Raw genomic sequence first — 21749 nt, forward strand, 5'->3', positions numbered from 1 at the left:
AAGAAGCCAGGCGCAGGGGACCCTGTGTGTTGTGTTTCCATTTATATAAAGTATCCAGACAGCACATTTACAGTCAGAAAGCAGAGGCGGTCGCCTGGGGTTAGAGGGAGCTGAGGAGGACTGACCGCAGGTGGGCTGGCGGGAATTTCGGGGAATCACAGAAATGTTCCCAAATTGGATTGTGCTAATAGTTTCACAGTTCCTTAAATTTGCTAAAAATCATAGAATTCTACACTTAAAGTGGGTGAATTTTGTCATATCTATAGCATACCTCAATAAAACTGTTTTTTTTTAAAGCATATGTCATTTCTTCATTCTTTAATTTCCCAGACGGTAGAGAAGACCTGACCCAGCGCGGCGCCTTGCTTCCGCGCTGCGTCTCTGCGTGGGCTGAGGGTGCTCACAGTTGCAGTGTTCTGTGTACTGAAGAACGTGTTGAAGCTGATACCTCAATGTTAACTCTTTAGTCAGTACTTTTAATGTTAACTAATGGCAGCCGTTAATTTTTTGATAGCTTGTAAAACTTGTAAAACCATCTTTCCAAGCCTCTTTTGGAGTTGAGAACGTCTTTGCTTCTCACTTAGAGCATTGTGATAGCCTGGGTAAATTAATATGTGCCTTTTTGGTTGTGCATGTGTATGTGTGTGTGTGTGTTTGTGCACAGATTACAAGCCTCAGCTAGCAGGGGTGGGGTCTGCCATAGTCACTGGCTTTGGAGCAAGTGGTAGATTTCATGACACTGTTGGGGGAAGAAAAGGACCCTAAGAATCTAAACCATCTCTTCAGTCTGTCAGCAAAAGAACTGTCATTGCTTGGGGCAGCTCTGATAGATATCAGGATATTTCTGGCGGCCAGAATTTGGAAGAGGGAATGGCTGTCACCCAAACTGGGTGCTGCGGAAATGAAGGGAGCTTGCAGAGGTGGCCGCGGAGGGGCGAGGTGGGCAGAAGGTTGGGTTGCTTAATTTGGGGAGGGAGTTCAAACAATTCCGCCGAGCAAGGAGAACGCTGAGCATCAGCTGTGCAGAGAGCAGATCTGAGCTGGTGCCCTGGGGCAGCCTTACCTGCTCTGGTGTGGTGCGTGGGACAGCCAGCTGTGGCTAAGGAGCCAGGCCCGGGGCGGGCAGAGGTGTTGAAAGCGGGGCTCGATCTTCTCAGAGGAGAGTTGTCACGCTGCCACTAGTGCTAAATAACCAGAAGTAGAAAGCCAGGCTGTGGCTTAGTCCACAGGGCCAAGGTGGGACTGTGAGTGAGGATTGCTTTTTTCCTAGTTACATGAGTTGGGAGAGAGAGTCATGTGGTTTTCGGGCTGAGCCCCATCCTGTAGAAGCAGAGATCTACCAGGCAAGGTAGTGTTGGCCAGCGGCACCAGGTAGAGTTCTGGAGCCAAATCCCTCAAGTCATTTGGAATTGTCATTTGATTGCTGTCCCCTCCAGTGTGTCCTAGGGCTTGTTGGGCAGTTCTCGCTGAGCTGGGGCTGCTACCAAGGCCACTGACAAAGAATCAGTTGAACTCAAGACGTTGCTCCTTGCCTTCAGTTCACTTCAGTAAGTAGTGCGTGAACATCTTCTGTGTGGTAGTCGAAGTAGTATTCCTTGGTCCCACAGAGGCACTCAGAAAATGCTGGTTGAGTAGATGAATGAACTTACTTCTGATTGGTTTCTGGATATCACATGATAGTTGAACCAGTGTACGTTGAAACTCTATATTTTTTTTTATTTTTTATTTTTTTAAATTTATTTTTTATGCCTACAGCACCTGGTATTCCTAGGTGAGCTCCCATCCAAGTATTAACCAGGCCCGACCCTGCTTAGTTTCCGAGATCAGACGAGAACGGGCACATTCAGGGTGGCATGGCCATAGACAGAACTTTATATTTCATGGTGAAATTATATTAACTGGAGGTCTTTTCCTGGAAACCTATCTCATATGACAAAAATTTCAAAAATTTTTCTGAGAATAAAAGAGAGTACACTAGAATAGAAAACCAAACATTAAATAGAAAAATGCCATAAATTTCCTTGCTCAAGATTTTTCTACATGGGCTTTGATTTTTTTTAGGCATCTTTAAGGCCAAATTTAAGATATCTTTGTGCCAGATCAGTCTTCCTTTAGCGAGTAGTGGTATTCATCCTTACTCCAGGGATCTTTCAGCTGTGTTCAAAATCAGGGTCATCTGCCTTGACGATTTTCACTACCCATTAGATGTGCATGAATGCTTCAGAAAATGTTTGAATGGTAAATCCTGGGGTGGATTAGTTTCCATGGGAATGTCAGCCTGTTTGATGTTGGCAGTCATTGAGTTCTAAATAAAAATGTCAGTTTGGGTTGTCACAGTGGACCAGTCCTCCCTCCCTCCAGTAAGAAAGATTGGAAAAGCAGGAGTCTCACATTGAACTGACATTAAGTAAGGGCTCACATTAAAAAAGTAACTCTTGATTCTGAGATGACTGTTGCAGTATTCAATAAATATTAACTAATCTGTGGAAATGAGAAGTTTGGGATTCTTTACTTTTCCTTGTGAGCATTTTGATTAATGTGTTACTGAAAGTCTTTTTGTTGGATAATTAGGATTTAAAATATAAGGAAATTTCAAAGTAAACAGTTAACATATTAACATCTCAGTTTTTATCAGTTTCTTCTGTAGTAAAAACGCAGAAATAAAGTCCTTTCTTATTCCTATCACACATACTAAAAACATTTACCTTACCATAAATCTTTCCTCAATTACTTAGGCTTTGTAAAGTTCAAACTTTTGTCATTACAGTGCTTCTAGTTTTAAGTTGCAAATATTAAGGCAAACTTTTTTGCTTCTTTTGAAGCATTTCAGTTTCTAAGAATTATGTTATTGAGAAATAATTTCTTGATTCGTCCTTGGTTTAGTAAATTGCCGAAGAAGTATCTTCATTCATTATGTCGACTAGAACGTGTTACTACATTGTGATTGGGTTTTAGCATGGTGTACCATAGAAGCAGTGTCCAGTGAGAAAAACCCTGAACTGGAAGTTGGGAATTCCAGGTTTTGGTTCTTCTTAGCATTTTCCTAAATTGGCTTTGTGTCCCTTAATCACCCTGACCCTCAGTCTCTCACAAAGTAAGAGATTCTCGGATGAAGAGGGCCCACAAAGCTGAGTGAATTTAGTCAACGTTTTAACATTTTTTTATAGCTTTTTTTCAAACTCGAGTATTATAAATCGGGCCAGCACACTTCCCCAGCCTACAGCTTGAAACAGCCCCTCAAGCTTTGTCTTTCACTGTGCTTTCGTAGGTTCTTGAGCAAGCTGACACTACTTAGAGCAGTTCTCCTCACGTTTTAAATGAAAGTGTTATCCTATTACCTTGCGTATATGCATGTATTTCTTATTTTTTCCCTTAATATGATCTCAACTATCAATATTAATTATATCTTTTTAATAAACTAATACCTTCTGTTTCACAGAACTGAGAGGTAGGTAACTGAGAACTGCTTGTCATGTATAAACATTTTAGCAGACTGAGAAAGTGCATCAATACACACATCACAACTTTCTTAAACATCCTTTTTACACCTTCTCTAAGTGGCAGAGATGAACATGTTTGTTGACATGACCCAAAGATAATAGCCATTCTGTGGCATATGTAAATAAGGAAAAATATATAAACTTAAAATTATGCTCATCGTTTTAGTGTTCATTCTTACTTAGGAACTACATAGGAATCCAAATGTTATTCATTATATTTCTAGATTTACATTAATTCACATTTTGAAATTATGTAAGAATCTTTGAAATTATATTTAAGCCATCATAAACTGTGATAAATAAAAATATCAGTTGCTCAACATTACTAATCATTCGAGAAATGTAGATCAAAACCACAATGAACTACCATCTTCACACCCGTTAAGGTGGCTAGTATCAAAAAAACAGAAAACAGTAAATGTTGGCGTGGATGTAGAGAAATTGGAACTTCTGTGCATTGCTGGTGGACATGTAAAATGGAGCAGCCTCTATGGAAAAGTGTTGTGGTTCCTCAAAAAATTTAAAATAGAACTGCCATATGACCCAGCGGTTCCCCTTCGAGTATATACACAACAGAATTCAAAGTAGGGACTCAGGTAGATACTGTATACCAGTGTTCATAGAAGCATCGTTTACAATAGCCAGAAGGTTGAAGCAACGCAAATGTCTTTTGGCATATAAATGGATAAACAAAATGTGGTATATACATACAATGGGATATTATTATTCAGCCTTAAAAAAGAAAAATATTCTGTCACATGTTACAGCATGAGTGAACCTTAAGGACATTATGCTAGGTGAAATAAGCCAGTAAGAAAAGGGTGCAGATACTTATGATTCCAGTTATTGGAGTTACCAGGACTAGTCAGATTCATAGAGACAGAAAATCGAATGAATGGTTGGCGAAGAGGGTAAAGGGGATCAAATATATGGTGACAGAAAGCTCCACAATGTGAATCTATTTCATGCCACTGAAATGTACACTCAAAAATGGTTAAAATGGTAATTTCGTTACATATATTTTAACAAAATTTAAAAAGATTTTTAAATGTCACAATTATAATTCAGTTTAGTTGAACACAAATTTATATTTTTCAAAATTTAAGCATTATCTAGGAATAATATTAACTTTAAATTAGTAAACTATTCTCCATTAAAAACTGATATTATTTTTAAAAACCCATTCATATACTTAATGCTAATAAATTTGAGAGAAGACAGTCTTTTTTCTTAAACCAAAATTATTAAACCAGTTGATTTATCTTAAACATGGTTCTGAGCTGGCAATTTCTGTGAGGAGTTTCTTTTCTGTGAATTTGGAGAATATTTGATTTATATAAATGCTTATTTCTAGAAATAAATTTTCCAGAGCTCCTCTAAAAGACGTAATAGTGTGATTTATTAATAACCTCTAGAGGTGGAAAATATTTCACATAGGAGAAGTAAAGACTTTTCTGAATTACAAATTCACAAACAGAGAGAGAGAGCTCTTAGCACCAGTTCTACGACTTCATCTATAGATCACAAGCAAACACAGAGCTCATCGGTTTAGACCTCAAAGAGCTGTTCTCCTATTCGGTAAATCTGACAAACCAGATTTTCTGGCCTTTCTCGTTCAGCGCAGCCTAGATCTCCATCATCTGTCCGACAGAGATCATAAACAAAACCCAACCATAGCTGCCACTAGTGGGGATAAGTTACCCGTTGTAGGAGAACTGGAAACAAAACAAAAGCACAAATTTAATAGAAAGAAAAAAGCAAAGTTAGAGCTCTTGCTGTATGGGAATCTCTTTGAAAATCAAGAAAAGATAAGAGGACATGCTGAGCTTAACAGATTGTGAGGGCGCTTCTAAGCTGACTTAGCTCCACCTGGCGAGTTCACTTGAGCTCCTTGGTGAGTGATCCAAACCGTTAAACTATAATTTTCAAAAAGGTAAAATCATGACCTTCATGCAAATAGAGCACGAACACATGTCAAATTCTGTTTGACTCATTAATTAATGCAGGAACCAGTAAGAAGACATTAAAACTGGTACAAGGAGCATTTGAGAGAATGTTGACGTATGTATATACATATGTGATGCATGTGATATATACACACACACCATACACACACACATGCATACATATGTACACAATGTGTACATATTTAATAAAAAGTCGAGATGAAATTGCTGTTAGCTAAAAACAGCTGGTTATTCTCCTACAGGGCATTAAACTAACCTTTTGGGTGATTTGTTTCATTGGGCAGAAATTTGTAAATTTAAGCTCTGCCTCAACTAAATTGTAAAATAATCCAGTCACTAGAAAATCAAGCCCAGAACTGCACTGAAAGACACCCAGTAATTTTTCATATGATTGGGATTATGCATCCCATTTTATAGTGTTATAGTTTTACTTAATTTGGAGAAATGTTTATAATGTTATTAAAAAGTCTTGGTAAAATAGTTTTAAATTACTACCTAATAGCTCCTCATAGGAATGTACTGTAGTTAGTTTATTTTATAGTTTTGTTTAATTTGATTCTTTAGTGTACTGATTGTCTGCCAGAAAATTAGGAATTGATTACATTTGATTTTTAAATCACTTACACAAAACTATGTGATATATTAACCATGAGTGTTGCTATTTGCATTTTCTGCATTAAACTTATTTATTTCTTATTTATAGACTTATTTAAATTTTCAGATTTAGTATTGGTTTTTGTTTTAAAGGATATAATGTAGATTTTGAGGCGGTAGTAGTTTAGCACACTTTTGGGTCTATTTTTAAAATGAACCCAAAGTTTAGTGCAGTCTTTCATGAAGCTTTAACAAAAGGCAAAACAAGTTATTGTAAAACAGTAACTTCTAATCAGGTGCTTAAAATGATTACCTTTGGGGGCCTCCATTAACTGTTTGAAAGAAATTCGGGACACTAACAGGAGATTTTCGGGTCGTCTAACAGGAGATTTTTTTGTGGACAGTTGTGATATGGGGGAGGTGCTTTGGGGTGCCTCAGAAGGGAGAACACACTCTGTTCTCTGAAAGCCGCCGAAGCCTTTCCCGTGCCCGGCTTCGAACCCCGGATTGGGTCCCCCCAGTGCTGCCCCTGGTGCCTGGCGTACGACTCTCCCTCCCCGCCTGTTCTGAGTCTTTACAGTGTTCGTTTTAAGCATGATGGAGGTACGTGGAGGCAGGTGGGGCAGGAGGCCAGCGTGCTCTATCGGAGTAAATGAGCGCTCATTTGCGGAGCAGTTGGACTGGAAGCCTGAACTGGCCAGTTAACGTTGATGGCGTTTCTCCACGGCGCCCGCTATCCTATTGTACTCGTTAATCTCAGAAGCCATATCGTCCTTCCCCAGTCTTTCAGACGTTTCTTCTTTTGTATAGTGGTGAGCTTTATTATGTTTTTCCTATTAGCAGCTAAATCCTTAAAATCGAGGACCTTTTGAAAAGTAACTTTCCTTATTAATTCTTTCACATACCCAAAACTGTACAAACTGCAGGCACGAGAAAGGTAAGCTATTAAATAATGCTAATCACATCATGGACTTATTTATGAGGAAATTAAAGCTAACTGCTGTTTGTTTAAATAACTGCTGTTAAATGAGCTGCTGATACTATTTCATAGACATAATCTTTTAGTCTATGCCATTCAGACCCCTTACAACCAAAGGAACTAAAACTGACCCTCATTGGCTCCGTCTGCGGAGTGCTGCTTTATTTGTATGCTGTCATGTGTTTCTCACGGCTACCTTTCGGGGTGATTAGTAGTATGATTCCTGTTTTAAAAATGCAGAAACTGATACTTTTTAAAGGAGTTAATTAAGTTATTATCTTGGTCAAGTAAAATAGCTAGAAGGTGTACAGTGGAATTAGGGCTCATATCCAGATATTTGACTCCAAATCCTGGACCGTTTAGTCCGCTCCCTTTCTGTGTGCAGCCGGCAGTTTAGAGACTCTTCTGCCTATATTTTAAAAGTGCATTTACATGAGTGGTTTTCAGAAGTGTCCCTGTAGGCCTTGGTGGTCCCTGAGGCCTTTTCGAGGGATCCTCAAGGTCAAAATTATTTTATTAGCCTTTTCACCCTCAATCTCTTAAGCGAGTACGTGGGGATATTTTCCAGAGGCTACATGATGGCAGCACATTAAATGCAGGTGTGAGAGCTCCTCCGTTTAGCCCTACGTTAAAGCAATTTGCAAATATGTAAATCAGTGCCAATTTTCTCACTAAATTTTTTGGGGGTTCCGGAAAATAGCTGTTTTTAAACAAAACATGTTAACATGTAATGAATGGGTTTATTGTTATTTTTAAGTAAGTTAACATTTTTCGAAGCTCAATTTTAATATGTAATACAATAAATATCTACAGATTTAGTCCAACAAGCAAAAGCTCTTTGGGGTCCTCCGTACGACTTCTGAGTGTGGAGGGGTTGAGACTGTGGAGCTGGATGGCTGCTGGTCTACGTGGTGTCTGTGTCGTGAAGTGGTGCCACTGTTCTTGCCCCTTTCTCAAATCACGTGCGGTTTTCCTGCACAGTCTGTAATTATCTGATCTTCTGTATTTGCAAGTGACAGACGAGTGTTAACAATTAAAAGGCCTTAACCAAGAGGTCGAAGAAATATGCAGCAATCTCAAGTATTGAAGTAGGTTTCTCAGGGCGGTAAATAGAGAGCAGCTAGTGACCTGGAGAGGCCTCCCTAATCCCCGGGGACTGAGTGCCTTGGAGGATTGAGAACAGGGACTGTCTTAAGATGTGGCTCTTCTGACCTAGTGAGGGAGTGACCAATCTATGTTTGCTGACAGTTAAATATACAAATTTGCAATCAAGATAGTTTCTAGTTGCTACTCATGAACACATTTGTAATCAACAGATACCCAAATAATAGCTTACTGAAGCAGGTGGCGTGATCAAGCGCAGGAGTCTGGGTTTTGGGAACGTCAGTGAATGACTTGGGGAGCCTTACCACGAGTTCTGCTGATGCTGCCGCATTCACAGATTTGGTTATTCTTTCCGTTCTATCTCCTTTACTTTGTCCCTCCAGCTCCTGTGTTCTGTCCACGTTTTAAGTGTTAAATAATATGAATTAAAGGATTGCATTTGAGGGAAAGAAATCATATTAGGGCAGTTTTATGTCCACTGGAAAGATAGAACTGATTCAGTAGGGTGTGTGTGTGTGTGTGTGTGTGTTCATAGACTAACATCAAACATGTTAGTTAAGTCAGTTCCGTTTATGCTATTGGAAACGTGGTAGGCACTGAAGTTTTCCCCGTATTTCCCAGCCAGAAGTGAGTGATCTGGGGTGGGGCTCTGGCTGCTCCGTCTGCAAGGAGATCTGAGAGAATCGATATTTCAAGTTCGCCTCTGATCCATTTCCCACAGCTGCTGAGTACCTGTTGAAAAACTTGAGTTTTGATTGACTTACTAACCAAACTGAAAATAGCAGATCATCATTATTAACCAATAGTGCTGAGACAGCCGGATGTACTCTCAGGAAAATAGCTCCTTATCTGCCTTTACTTGGGTCATCTTCCATTTTTTAAATCCGGTGGAGTTTTTTTGTTTTGTTTTGTTTTGTTTTGTTTTTGTTTTTGTTTTTGTTTTTAGGTCAGTGAGGGCCCCAAAGGGAGAAAAGGAAATCATTTGTATTTTGCCTGAAAACATTGGTGAGGAAGGGAGTACAGCAAAGCAAGTTTTAAGAAAAAAAACAAGTTTAACCATACATCGAAATACTCTGTTTTTCGTGTTTCTGTGCTTACTGACTTGGATATACTAAGGAAATTCAAAAGTGAGTTTCTTTAAATGTGATTGGCCAATTTTCTTATAATAACATAAAAATAGCATTGACCTAGGGGCTAGGATGCTGGTTTGTGAGTCAGTTTATAACTCTGGTTTCATGATCATCGCATTGCTTAATTAATTTCTGGGTTTTAGGTTTCTTCATCTGTGACATGATGGTGGTCAGAGTAGATAGTTACGTGGCTTATTCTTTCCTAAGTAATTATAAGGCGGCCCGTATCTATGTACAGCGCTTTGCAGATGGGGAAGGCCCCTGACTTGCATCGAGAGGTAGGAATAGGGCCTGCGGTAGGACAAGCTGGTAGGACAAGCTGGTAGGACAAGCTGGTCGTGACTGGACTCTCAGGAGCACGAGCTAGTGAGGTAAATGGAAGCAGGTTGCTAAATGGGAGGGAGGCCCAGGAATAAGGGGAAGGATGAAAAGTGGAAACTGAGACAGTAATTGCAGTTTTAGAAAACATTTCAAGCTGGTACAACAACTAGGGCTGATTTATATTTAGGGTTAAGAGAATGTATTGATTCTTTACTGAGAATATGCTTTTTGAGTCCATACTTACTGTGTCCTCAATAAATACATTTTTAAATGAATGAACGAATGATACACATTTTAGATTTAATGACCTAGGATGATGTACTGAACTGAAATCATGGAAGAATTTAGATTCATTTCAGAGTCATCTAATTAGCTTTCGACTTGGAGGTTTTCCGACATTTGACAGGCTCCCATCTTACGTGTCATGAACTCCCAGCTTATCCCTGTCTCCATGTCACCGCAGAGGTTGTCCTCCTGCACAATTATTTTTAAAGATGGAGCTGCATTCCTATGAGCCTGTGGGCTTACATTTAAAGATGGTTTTCATAGAATTCCATAATATATGGGCATTTGTTTCTTATTACATAGGTAGAACATAGTTTCTGAGACAGGTGATTATGCTTCAAGGCTATTAGCTATTTAGAGTATTGGTGTCAATTCAGGTGTTGTAAATATAACAAGTTAACATCCTTTCCTGTTTCTTTTTGGTTAATGCTTCTGTTCGTTTACCTGTTGTACTCTTCAAACTATATCTGTTTCTAGAGAAGCGATAATGACCTTTTTAAAAGAGCAAAGCTATATGTGACAGCGAATGCTAAAACCTGGGTTTGGCATAATTTATTATTACAGTTGATGGAAGCTCTTAAAAGTTTAAAGATGTATTTATTGGCAGAACTACAGCGATGGAAGGTTTAGAAATCATTGATACTGCTATCGCCTTAGTAAATCCTCTCTTAGTTTTTGTTGTTGACTTTGGTCGCCGGTACGGTTGCTCTTTTTTCTTCCCATACAGTACTCTTTGGAAGGGAGTCACTGTGTGCAGCCCACACTTATGTGGTAGGGAGTTATGCTCCCCTGCCGTTAGGGTAGAGTATATACATAAACTTTTGAAGTTCTTGTGCATAGGAGAATTGTCTTCTTCATTTATTAATTTATTCAATCATATATATCAATATGGACTTGAATATTTATTTTATACTTTGGGTTATAACCCAATACTACTTTATTTTCTTGCCCAAATTATTTTGCCTTTGGCCCTTGGGAGTGCTTTCACTTGACTCCTGCACCCCTTCGATACACCCATCAATGTGGGTTTGTTTTTCGAGTACTTTCTTACTTTCGGGCACTACAGGATACTTCAGGCTTGTCTTACATATTTCCTGCTCTAGTCCTGGAATCAGCCATTTCTCCAAAGAGCCCTTGTTCCTTTTATTGCAGAATGGAGAAACTAAGGTATGGTGCTAGGTGTGCTGACTGCTACTGGGGTGTCACATATTTTAGGCCTTCTCATCTGACAGAACAAAGAAATGTGTATGTATACTGACCCTCGTGTGAATATAACGTATGGTATATACATACCCATAAATATTTCTATGTGTAACTGTCTGTGTCTGTATTAAGCCGAATGTGAGTTCTTATTCAAGTCTCCAGTTCTAATCCATTATGTAGCCTCTTCCCCTTTTTTTATCTGTCAATTCCCACTCCAGCAGTGAGAAATCTGGCTCCTATCATCCTCCATCCACTGACCTAGTTGTTCAGTTCCAGTATACACCTGTATTGGTACCAGGGCTGTCAACCTGTAGTGCTTGTGGGGAGCAGCTGGTCAGGTAGCCTATAGCGCTTATGTACAGACAGATTTCCTGTTGCCATAATTCTTACAGACACCAAAGATCACTTAGGTCAGCACGTGTCCTTCCCCCAGCCTTTTCCAGTGAGGTTGTTTTGTACATTTGTAACTCACATTCCCTTGTCACCGTCTGCATTCCTTCCTGGGATCCCATAACTTCCTAAATGATTTTCTTTTAATTTGCATACATTAAGGTTCACTCCCGTGCTATAAAGTTCTGAGTTTTGACAAATGCATGTCTATGGTATTATACAGAAAAGTTTCACTCTAAAAGTCCTCTGTGCTTCATCTCTTCATCCCTTCCTTGATCCCTCCAAATTCTTGGCAGCCACTCATCTTTTTACTGTTTCTGTAGTTTTGCCTTTTACAGAATTAAAATTCATTTACTGTAATTGAAATCATACAGTACATATGTAGCTATATTTTCAGACTGGCTCTTTTCTCTTAGCAATATGCATTTAAGGTTTCTCCATTGTGTGTGCGTGTGTGGCTTGCTAGATTATTTTTTATTAATGAATAATATTCCATTGTATGGATGTATCACAATTTGTTTATTACCTATCAAAGAATATCTTGGTTGCTTCTAGTTTTTGTCAGTTATGAATAAAACTATTATAAACATTTCATGCAGGCCTTTGGGTTTTTGTGTGACCTAAGTTTTCAAACTAATTGGATAAATTCTTGAAAAAAGCGGCCGATGGCTGTTTTGTAGCTTAAGGCTATGGTTAGCTTTGTGAGAAACTCCCAAACTGTCCTCTAAAGAATCCATACCGTTGTACATTTCCACCATCAGGGAACGAGGGTGCCTCCTGCTCCCGTCCTTGCCAGCATTTGCTCTTCGGGGCTTTGCATCTCGGCCATTCCCATAGTTTCGATGCTTCCTCGTTATTTCCTTCCTTTCAGTTCCCTGCCAGCAGGTGATGCTGAGCAGCTTTTCGTATGCTCATTTGCCAGCTGCACATCTTCTTTGCTGAGATGCCTGCTCAGATATTTCGCCCTTTTTAAAATTGGGTTGTTTGTTTTCTTATTGTTGAATTTTAAGAGTCTTTGTATTTTTGCATATTGGCCTTTATCAGGTATGTATTTTGCAAGATTTTCCCCAGTCAGAGGCTTGATTTTTTATTCTTTTAACAGTGTGTTTCACAGAGCGGAAGCTTCTCATTTTAATGAAGTCCAGCTTACTTATTTCCTTCATGGATTGAGCTCTTGGTGTTGTATCTAAAGTCATCCCCAAACCCACGGTCACTTAGGTTTTCTCCTATGCTATCAACTAGAAGTTTTATAGCTTTGCCTTTTATATTTAGGCGTATGATCTATTTTGAGTTAATTTTTATTGCAAGATATAGGGTCTTTGTCTAGATTTTGCTTTTTTTTGCATTTGGATGTCCAGTTGTTATAGCATCATTTGTTGTAAAGACTGCCACTTTGTCTATAGAATTGTCTTTGCTCCTTTGTCAAAGGTCAGCTGACTGCGTTTCTGTGGACCCCTCTCTGTGCTCTTTATTCTGTTCCAGTGCTCTGTCTGTTCTTTCACGGGTATCCCACTACTTTGATTATCGTAGCCGTATAGTAAGCATCGATGTTGGGCAGTATCAGTCGTCTAGTTTTGTTGTTCTTTGATACTATGTTGGCTATTCTGGGTCTTTCACCTTTCCATATAAGCATTAGAATCAATTTTGTATGTCCACAAAATAGTTTGGTTTGATTTTGAGTGAGGTTGCATTAAATCTGTAGATCAGTTTGGGAAGAATGAGTCTTCTATGCACATGTAATATTTTCCCATTTATTTACATCTTTGATTCCTTTTGTCAGAATTTCGTGGTTTTCTTCATATAGATTCTGTACTAATTTTGTTAGATTTATACTTAGGTATGTAATTTTGTTGGTGGTTTTATAAATGGTATCGTGTTTTTAATTTCAAATTCCAGTCATTGCTGGTTATATAGGAAAGCGATTGACTTTTATTTATTAACCTTATAGCCTGTGACCTTGCTATAATTGCTTATTACTTCCAATTTTTTTGTGTTGTTTCTTTGGGATTTTCTACATAGTAAGTCATGTCATTTTTGAACAGACAGTTTTATTTTTTCTTTCTTAATGTGTATGTATACCTTTAAGTTCCTTTTCTTACCTTATTTACACTAGGTAGGAGTTCCAAGATGATGTTTAATAGGAGTGATAAGAGAGGGTATCTATCATTGCCTTGCTCCTGATCTTAAGAGAGAAAGCATCCAGATTCTTCTATTAAGTGTAATGTTGTAGAATTTTTGTGTGTATTCTTTATCATGTTGATGGAAGTTTCCCTCTGTTCCAAGTTTGTTGAGAGTTTTTAGTCATGAATGGGTGTTGGATTTTGTCAAATGTATTTTCTGCATCAATTAATATGATCATGTGATTTTTCTTTTAGCCTATTGTCATGGTGGTATACATTAATAGCTTTTTTTTTAAAAATTGCCTTTCTAATGTTGAACTAGCCTTGCATACCTGGAATAAATTCCACTTCATTATGGCATATATACTATTTATACGTTGTTGGATTTTATTTGCTAATATTTCGGTGAATATTTTTGTATATTTGTTCATGGCAGATATTGTTCTGTGGATTCTCTACCTTGTAATTTTTTTTTTCTGGTTCTGGTATTAGCAGACCTACTTTTTCATTTTCTTTATTCTCCCCAGATTTTGTCCATGTACATTCTCTGGGATTTTAACTATGTGAAAATGATGCATGTTTTGTTGTATTCACTTAAATTGTTAATCTCTAACATCCTTTGAGATGGGTTTTTTATGCTGCTTCATAGGTTTCATTCAGTAAGTTACAGTTAAAATCATATTACACTTTAAAATGAGAAATACCACTTCACTGTTTACCAAAAAAATGGTTATACTTTGAAATCTCTAAATATCTTCTGTGAGATTGTCATTATATAAAGATAATGATAAGGAAATAACTTTTTTCCTTTGGCTAGGAAAAAAGGAACTCTTATCTAGAAAAAATAATGGGATCAGATCCCTTATCAGTGCGGGGGTGATCGCAAAGCAGGCCTGGCTGGCAGTGTGGGGACAGTTCTGTTCTCACCGAATCCTTTCCTTTTACATTCTCCATCTTTTCTCATACACCATTTCTTTCCCAGCATTTGTGTGGAACACAAAATATATAGTTTAATATTTACTTATCCTGTAAGCTTTATAGTGCCTACTGGCAGATTTTAAAACAAGTTGAAAACTTCAGTTGATTTCTCTTTTTCATTCTTTTGTTTGGTCAGTGTTTCTGCAAGTAAAAAGTTTTGTAGGGTGTGGCTACAGAAGATGATGGCAACAAGGAGGAAATTTTAGGACTTGCTAACCTGAGTAAAATAAAAGTATAATAGATTAATTATTAAGATTTTTTAATAAAAGAGAAAAATGACAAACTGTTCGTGTTTGTGTGCCCACATTTTCATAGGCAGAGAATCCTCCTAATGGACCAGCTTGTGGTTATGGCTCCTTTCACCAGCAGTATTGGCTCGATGGGAAGATCATTGCTGTGGGGGTGATTGACATCCTTCCATACTGTGTATCGTCTGTATATTTGTACTACGATCCTGATTATTCATTTTTGTCTTTGGGTGTCTACTCTGCACTACGGTAAGATTGCTTTCGACAGTTGTAATGGGTCACATAGAATTTCCAGTAATTCCTCATTTGATTATGTTTCATTATATAACAGTGGAAGTCCTATTCCATAGTACATAATGATTTGTTGCTATTTTAGTAGTCTTATAATTTAGTATTTGTAAATAACCACTTTTAGACTTGAGGCCAATGTCCGATGGTAATTCTTTAGCTTTTTAAGGTATCCGTCTAAGTCTAATGTATTGGAGAAGTGATTGCTCTGTGTGGGATGTTTTAATTGTTTACCTCATGCATTTATTTAAGCTCCCTTGTCAGAACCACTTAATGTTCCTTAAATGTTATATTGTTTATATTTTTTTGGTCAGCGTTGTATATATATTTTTTATAAAGGTTAAATGAATCAGATATAAATGAATTAGAGCAGTGTGAGCCTGTTGGAAGAAAGATGCAGTTATATACAGCATGTAGAACAGAACCAGGAGGTCCCTGACTCTGCTTGACTCAGACCCTCATCAAAGGATGATTTCCCTTTTCTGTTTATGGCTGCAAATATATGCAACACAGCAAAAATGCTTTTAGATTATCCTACTGGTAAAGGGATGAGGTCTTATTCCATGAAAACATTTGATTCTCTTTGTTTTCCTGCTTATTTGTGTGTATATGTGATGAGGCGGTGGGGGGGAGCATTGAGCATACTTTTTCTGTTGTCTGGGAGGTCAGGTCTCTCTTTTTCTCCCCCTTTATCATCGTGTCGTTTTTTTTTCTCTTTACTTTTTGCAGTCTCTCTGCGTGATGTTTTCACATCATGGTAAAAAATACTTGGAGATTATATTTTCTATTGTTTATGTGCTTTTTTGAATTATGAAAGTAGAAGAGTTGATATTCTTTAATCCCCATTAAACTTTTATAAAATCTGGTCCATAATTGATTCTTTTTGTGTGTTTCAATGACCCACAATATAAAGAAATTCTCCATCTTGGTATTTTCAACCCAGTCTGTCTCTTAATGCCAAGTTATAGCAAATTCACAGTTATACAATGTCCACAGCTGATCTCTGTCAATCAGTCTTTTATTTTTCTTATGTATTTCATTGCATTTCTGTATAGAACTAAAAATATTCATGACTCTTGATGGTATTACTGAAAGTGGAACTGATAATTCGAAGCATTCACATTTTATAACTCTAGAGTATTTTCTATTTATTTTAGAAAAGGTACTCTTTCTTTGTACTATCATCAGTTAATACTTGGAAATGATTGCCATTTTCATGTTTTAATTTTGTATCTTTCACTTTACAGTGTGTAGCTATGGATTTGTGTAGACTCCTCAGATAAATATTAAGTGATATTTATTCCTACATAATAAATCCCATCCTATGTATGAAATATCATTTCATGTCTCAATAACTAAGAAATATAGAAATACTACTGCATTTGAGATAGTAAATAATCACTTCCCAACAAAATTAAAAAGAGTTCTGTTTATCGTTTGGTTTATCTCTTGAAACTTCTGGAGCCGGAGAGCTTCGGGGAAGTAGCAGGGGAGCCAGCGAGCTCGAAGGAGGGGGCCGGGTGCCACCGCACTGCAGCCTTGTCGCTTCCTCTTAGTGTCCTTGAGACTGTGCATTGCAGAGAGGCCAGGCAGCCGGGAGATCAGCATCTCAGAGCAAAATTGGGAGAGAAGGTTACAAGCAGCCAGTTCCATTACGGATTTTAATGTTGTTTCCCCTCCATTTCTTCAGTTTCTTAAGCTGTCATCTAATAAATGTAGACTTTAATGGAATCTAGTCTGCAGATTTAAAAAAGGTTTGAGTTGAAGATCTCGAGCATGGCATTTCTTTTTCCTATTTTTTTAGAAGGACGAACTTTTAGAAATGTAATTAATTTATTTAGCAGAGGTTTACTTGAGCCCAATCTGTGTGTCCTGGCACCATTCACAGAAGTGAATATGACAGACGTGGTTTTTAGCTTTGTCAAAACAGACTAGGTAAATTAGAAAAACCGACAACATAATTTTAGCTACTCTGATGTGCTGTGACAAAAATAAAATCATGGTAGGCATGAGGCCCTCTCTGAACAGGTGACATTTGAGGAGCCAAGAAAGAAGAAAAGGAACCAACTACATAAAAAATCCGAGGGTAGAAATCTAGGTGCAGGGGAGCTAGTCCATGTGCCCTGAGGTGGTTGGAATAAAAAGAAAGGCCTTAGAGGCTAGGACTTGAGGTCAGATGTGGACTGTGTCACGCAGGGACTGTGTGGTGTTGGTTAGGGGGCAGATGGAGCAGGGCTTGTAGGTCCCAGTGTGAGGGTAAAGTTTTTGGTTACGTTACCTGATCTGATTAATGAATAATAACAAGAAACCATATTAAATAGATCTCTTTAATTTTATGCTTTTTGAATTTTTAGATCAACTACTATGCCCAAGAAAGTGTAAAACCTGAACTCAGATGCTTTTTTTTTTGGTCTTTTTAATAAAAATCACTTTACACTATTTTTTAAAGTTTTTCTTTCAACACTTGGATTTTTTTTTGATAGCTTAGTATCAGATTTTATCAAATACTTGTCATCATTACATAGTAATTTGAAAATTGAACTAGATTTAACTGTATCTTCATCTTTATTCTTCTTTTGGCAGAGAAATTGCTTTCACTAGGCAACTTCATGAAAAAACATCTCAACTCAGCTATTACTATATGGGTTTCTACATTCATTCATGTCCCAAGATGAAATACAAGGTAAAGTCGATTTTGTACATGTGTCTGCTGTAGATTCAAGTTATGAAAATTAGTGCCTTCATAATTTCTTATATTAATTTAACTTATACATTTCTAATGTAAATCATGCATTATTTTTAAATGTGTCTTAAACTTTTCATAGACTCTGGCTTGTTCATTGCCTTGAATAGTGCCTGACACTTAATATTTGTTTAGTACAGGTTAATCTACAGTAATCAACCAAATATCTAGAAATCCCAGCTATTCTGGGTAAATGTACATGTTTTTTTAAGGGACTCCTGAGGAAAATCAATTCAGAAGTCAGGAAATTAGAGGAAAGTGTTATAATTCTCCCACAAGAATTAAAGCTGAATAATCAACATAGAAGAAGTGTTGCTGGTTTGAAGGGACCCAACATAAAGTCGAAAACAAGGAGAAAGTTGACATTTGTAGGAAGAAGACAGGAGTGTAGAGTCACAGTCTAATCAGTTGGCTTGTGTGTAGCTGTAGTCATGTTTATCGAGTCATGTTTATTGAGTTCATTGAGTGCGTAGTCATGTTTATTGAGTGTGTCTGTGATTAATAATGTAAATAACAATGTAAATATAAATAGCAATCAGTTTATATACAGAGTATATGAGTGGTATTCTAAGAAGTTTCGGAAACAAAATAAGTTTATAAATTATTAATTTTAACTTAAGATTTTGTATAGTGTAGTCCAATGTTAGATTGTTGGGAATGGTATCTAGTAATGTTTGCTGGCTTTTTCCAGTGTTTTAATATTCTCTATAGGCTGAAATTCTTTTCAATACTAAACTTGATATCTCTGTCTTATTGACCAATTTTTAAGATGATTCATATTAATGAATAGAGAGTATAAAGAATATTGAAAGTATTTTAAGAATAATTTAAGATTTCGGAAATCCCAGTTTCTTATTTCCATATCCTGAAAATTAATCTTTGTCGGGAATTGGGAAACACTATTGAAACCTACAAAATTAGGTTACAGCCCAGAGTAGGAAGGGAGGGGACTTGATGTAACCATTCAAACAAAACTTAAAATTTTTCCAATATATTGTATTCATACTATATTTTCTTGGGAGAGACAATTCTGAAAATTCGTAGAACTAGGGACCAGCAAGAGAGTAACTCACAGAAAAGGAATTGCACACTACTGTAAAATCTCTCACTTTTAGAATTGAATGAGGGTAACTATGAGAATAGTTAAAATTTTTCTTTAGAGCATAATTATTTAAAGCATTAATAATGTCATATTTTTTCCACACTTCAAAATCTACATGGGAAAATCTACAAAAATGTTTTCTATCTGGTATTAAGGGAAAAAGGAGTGTATTTTAAAATAGCAGCACTTTTAATACCTGAGAAGGAGCAGTCACACTTGACGGGGTGCTTTCGTAAGCACTGCACTTGTGGGCTCTGCCCCGATGGGGAGGGTGCAGTCTCGGGTCTGTGTAGGTAGTTGTGATGCACCCAGTGATACTTAACTGTCTGGAACTAGGGTGCTGTTCCATTTGGACTTCTTGTGTAGATTTAGACATGTTAATGTTACAACCTTCATAATAAAATATATTTATTGTATGATGTAGAGCAAATTGAAGTATTTAACAGCAGGTCTGAGAGACACATAAGAGCTGGTTTTACCTCCTCTTTTACTGTAATGAGCTGTCGTAAAGGCAGGCTGAAATGACGAGTCCGTCTTTATGTGTAGGGAGGACGATTTCCAGAGGTGGCCAACCTCAGTTGCTCTGACCCTGTATGTGCACGCTGTCCCCTCCTCCGGAGGTAGATTCTTTCCCTCGCCCCAGGTTGGACTGGCCTTGTGACTTGACTGACTAGTAGGATGCCATGGACTTCAGGCCCAGGCCTTAAGAGGGCTGGCAGCTTTCTCTTGCTCTGTCTTTGGAGCCAGCCATCATGTGAAAGGCCCAGGCCCCCTGCTGGAGAGGGAGGCCACCTGGGAGGCCTGCAGCCATCTTGGGCTGTAGCCAACTCACAGAATCACGAGGAATTATAATTATTGTTTTAATTAGTTGTTTTAAACCACTAATTTTGGGGGTGGTTTGTTACTCAGCGGTGGATGACCGAAACACTTGGTGTAGGAGAGAATTCACTGGGTACAGATACAGATTTCTGTGTACAGGGAAGCCATTCTGTGTTAAGCTGTGCAGACTCATGTCTTGAATTGAGCTGAGCTGAGCTGAGACGTGTCCGATGGCTCAACATGAGAGAATTTTGGTAAAGTCGCCTGATTTCTGTATGCAGTCATGCCTAGAGATGTGCCCACTTGGCTTGTGAGAATTCGTCCTTATAGGCATTTTATACCCTCACTAGAGCCTACAAGACATTTCCTAACGTGGTGACAAATTTTGATTTTTGCTTGTCTTGCTGATGGTGAGCACTGCAAGATGAAAATTGCCGTGTGGCCGTCTTAGTCCAAGCTGGTGTGCGGTGCAGTTAGCTCGCTTCTCAGTGCACATGGTGTGCTGGTTTAGAGCAGTTACAGCCTTGTGCTTCGTGGTTCCTAAAATGCATTTTCACTGAATTCTTTTGGTTTTGCTGCTGCATGGGTACGTCTGTGTTAAATAAAGGTTGATTTACATTCACATTACATCGTCAGATATGTTTTATAGTCTTTGCTGTAAGACACGGGAAAGTCACAAAAGAGTGTAATGAGAGCTGGAAAAGAGAGTCATTAATGAAAGGAAATTGTCTCAATACGTTGTTATCATTGCTCACATTAAGTGTTACAATAATTGTGGCCATTCGATGGGACTTGGTGCTGTTTTAGCATAAATCACTTGTCAGTATGGGAACTCAGGAGCTGGCTGAAATGAATGGAAATTATGCTGTTAACTTGGAAGAATTTCCCCTCGCAGGGGAGTTAGAGGTGGGATGGGCAGTTCCTTGGCAGCCGTCCTCAGTGACGCCCATGTTCTTGCTCTGCTCCCCTCGCAGTTCCAAGGTGGTCGCTGCCCATTCAGGCCATCGGTAGTGGCTAGAATCAGGAAATAATGTCCTCTCCTGTGTCTCTTTCTTTTTTAAATTATTCTTAATTGTGGTAAAATGCACATAAAATTTGCCATCTTAACCATTTTATGTGTACCGTTCCTAGGTATTAATTCATTTCCAAAACTTTTCATCTTGCAAAACTGGACCTCTCCCCAGTACATAGTAGCTCCTCATACCCACCCTGGCAGCCGCCATTCTACTTGCTGTCTCTGTGACGGTGACCTCGTCAGGTGGCTCATATAAGTGGAACCATACAGTATCTTTTTGTCACTGGCTTTTTTCACTTAGCGTCATGTCCACAGGATCCATCCATGTTGTAGCAGATGTCAGAATTTCCCTTTTTAAAGGCTGAATGATATTCTCTGTATGTGCCCCAGTTGGTTTATGCATTCAGCCGTTAGTGGACACTTCGGTCGCTCCCACCTTTTGGCTGTTGTGAATAGTGCTGCTGTAATCACGGGTGTACAAATATCTGTTCAGGTCCCTGTTTTCAATTCTTTTGTCTGTATACTCGGAAGTACAATTGCTGTATCATGTGGTAATTTTATTTTTAATTGTTTGGGAACCGCTCTACTGTTTTCTGTAGGGGCTCTGTTTTACATTCCCACCAGCAGTACACATGGGTTCTCATTTCCCCACATCCTTGCCAACACTGTGTTTTCTGGTTTTGTTTATTTTGACAGTAGTTATTCTAATGTGTGTGAAGTGGTCTGTATCTCTTTTTAAGATCAAGGAAAAGCTTATCAAGAAGTCTCCTGTCCCCATCACTCGTTTCATTCATCAGAGTTGCGCCTCTTGTCTACGCCTGAGCCAGTCACTTGCAAGGGGGATGGAATTATCCCAGGACAGCTCCCGTTTATGCTGGGAGCAGTGCTCCCTGCTGCACATGATGCTGCAGAGGGTGGACACCTGACCAGGTGTTTTTTTTTTTTGTCATTCTGCCTAATAAC

General features: G+C 38.3%; 1 protein-coding gene and 1 pseudogene across 1 annotated transcript in view; one reads left to right on the forward strand and one right to left on the reverse strand.

Annotated features, from left to right (window-relative positions):
• The window catches only part of ATE1 (arginyltransferase 1), a 148742-nt gene that overhangs the window by 52743 nt on the left and 74250 nt on the right, over positions 1 to 21749 (forward strand). The window contains exons 9-10 of the mRNA XM_011359304.2: positions 14887 to 15068; positions 17691 to 17790. Coding sequence (XP_011357606.1) covers positions 14887 to 15068; positions 17691 to 17790 — 282 coding nt within the window. The remainder of the gene's footprint in view (positions 1 to 14886; positions 15069 to 17690; positions 17791 to 21749) is intronic.
• LOC111739066 lies at positions 1747 to 1865 on the reverse strand (annotated as a pseudogene).

This window comes from Pteropus vampyrus, unplaced genomic scaffold (assembly GCF_000151845.1).
Source record: "Pteropus vampyrus isolate Shadow unplaced genomic scaffold, Pvam_2.0 Scaffold46, whole genome shotgun sequence".
Classification (NCBI taxonomy): Eukaryota; Metazoa; Chordata; class Mammalia; order Chiroptera; family Pteropodidae; genus Pteropus; species Pteropus vampyrus.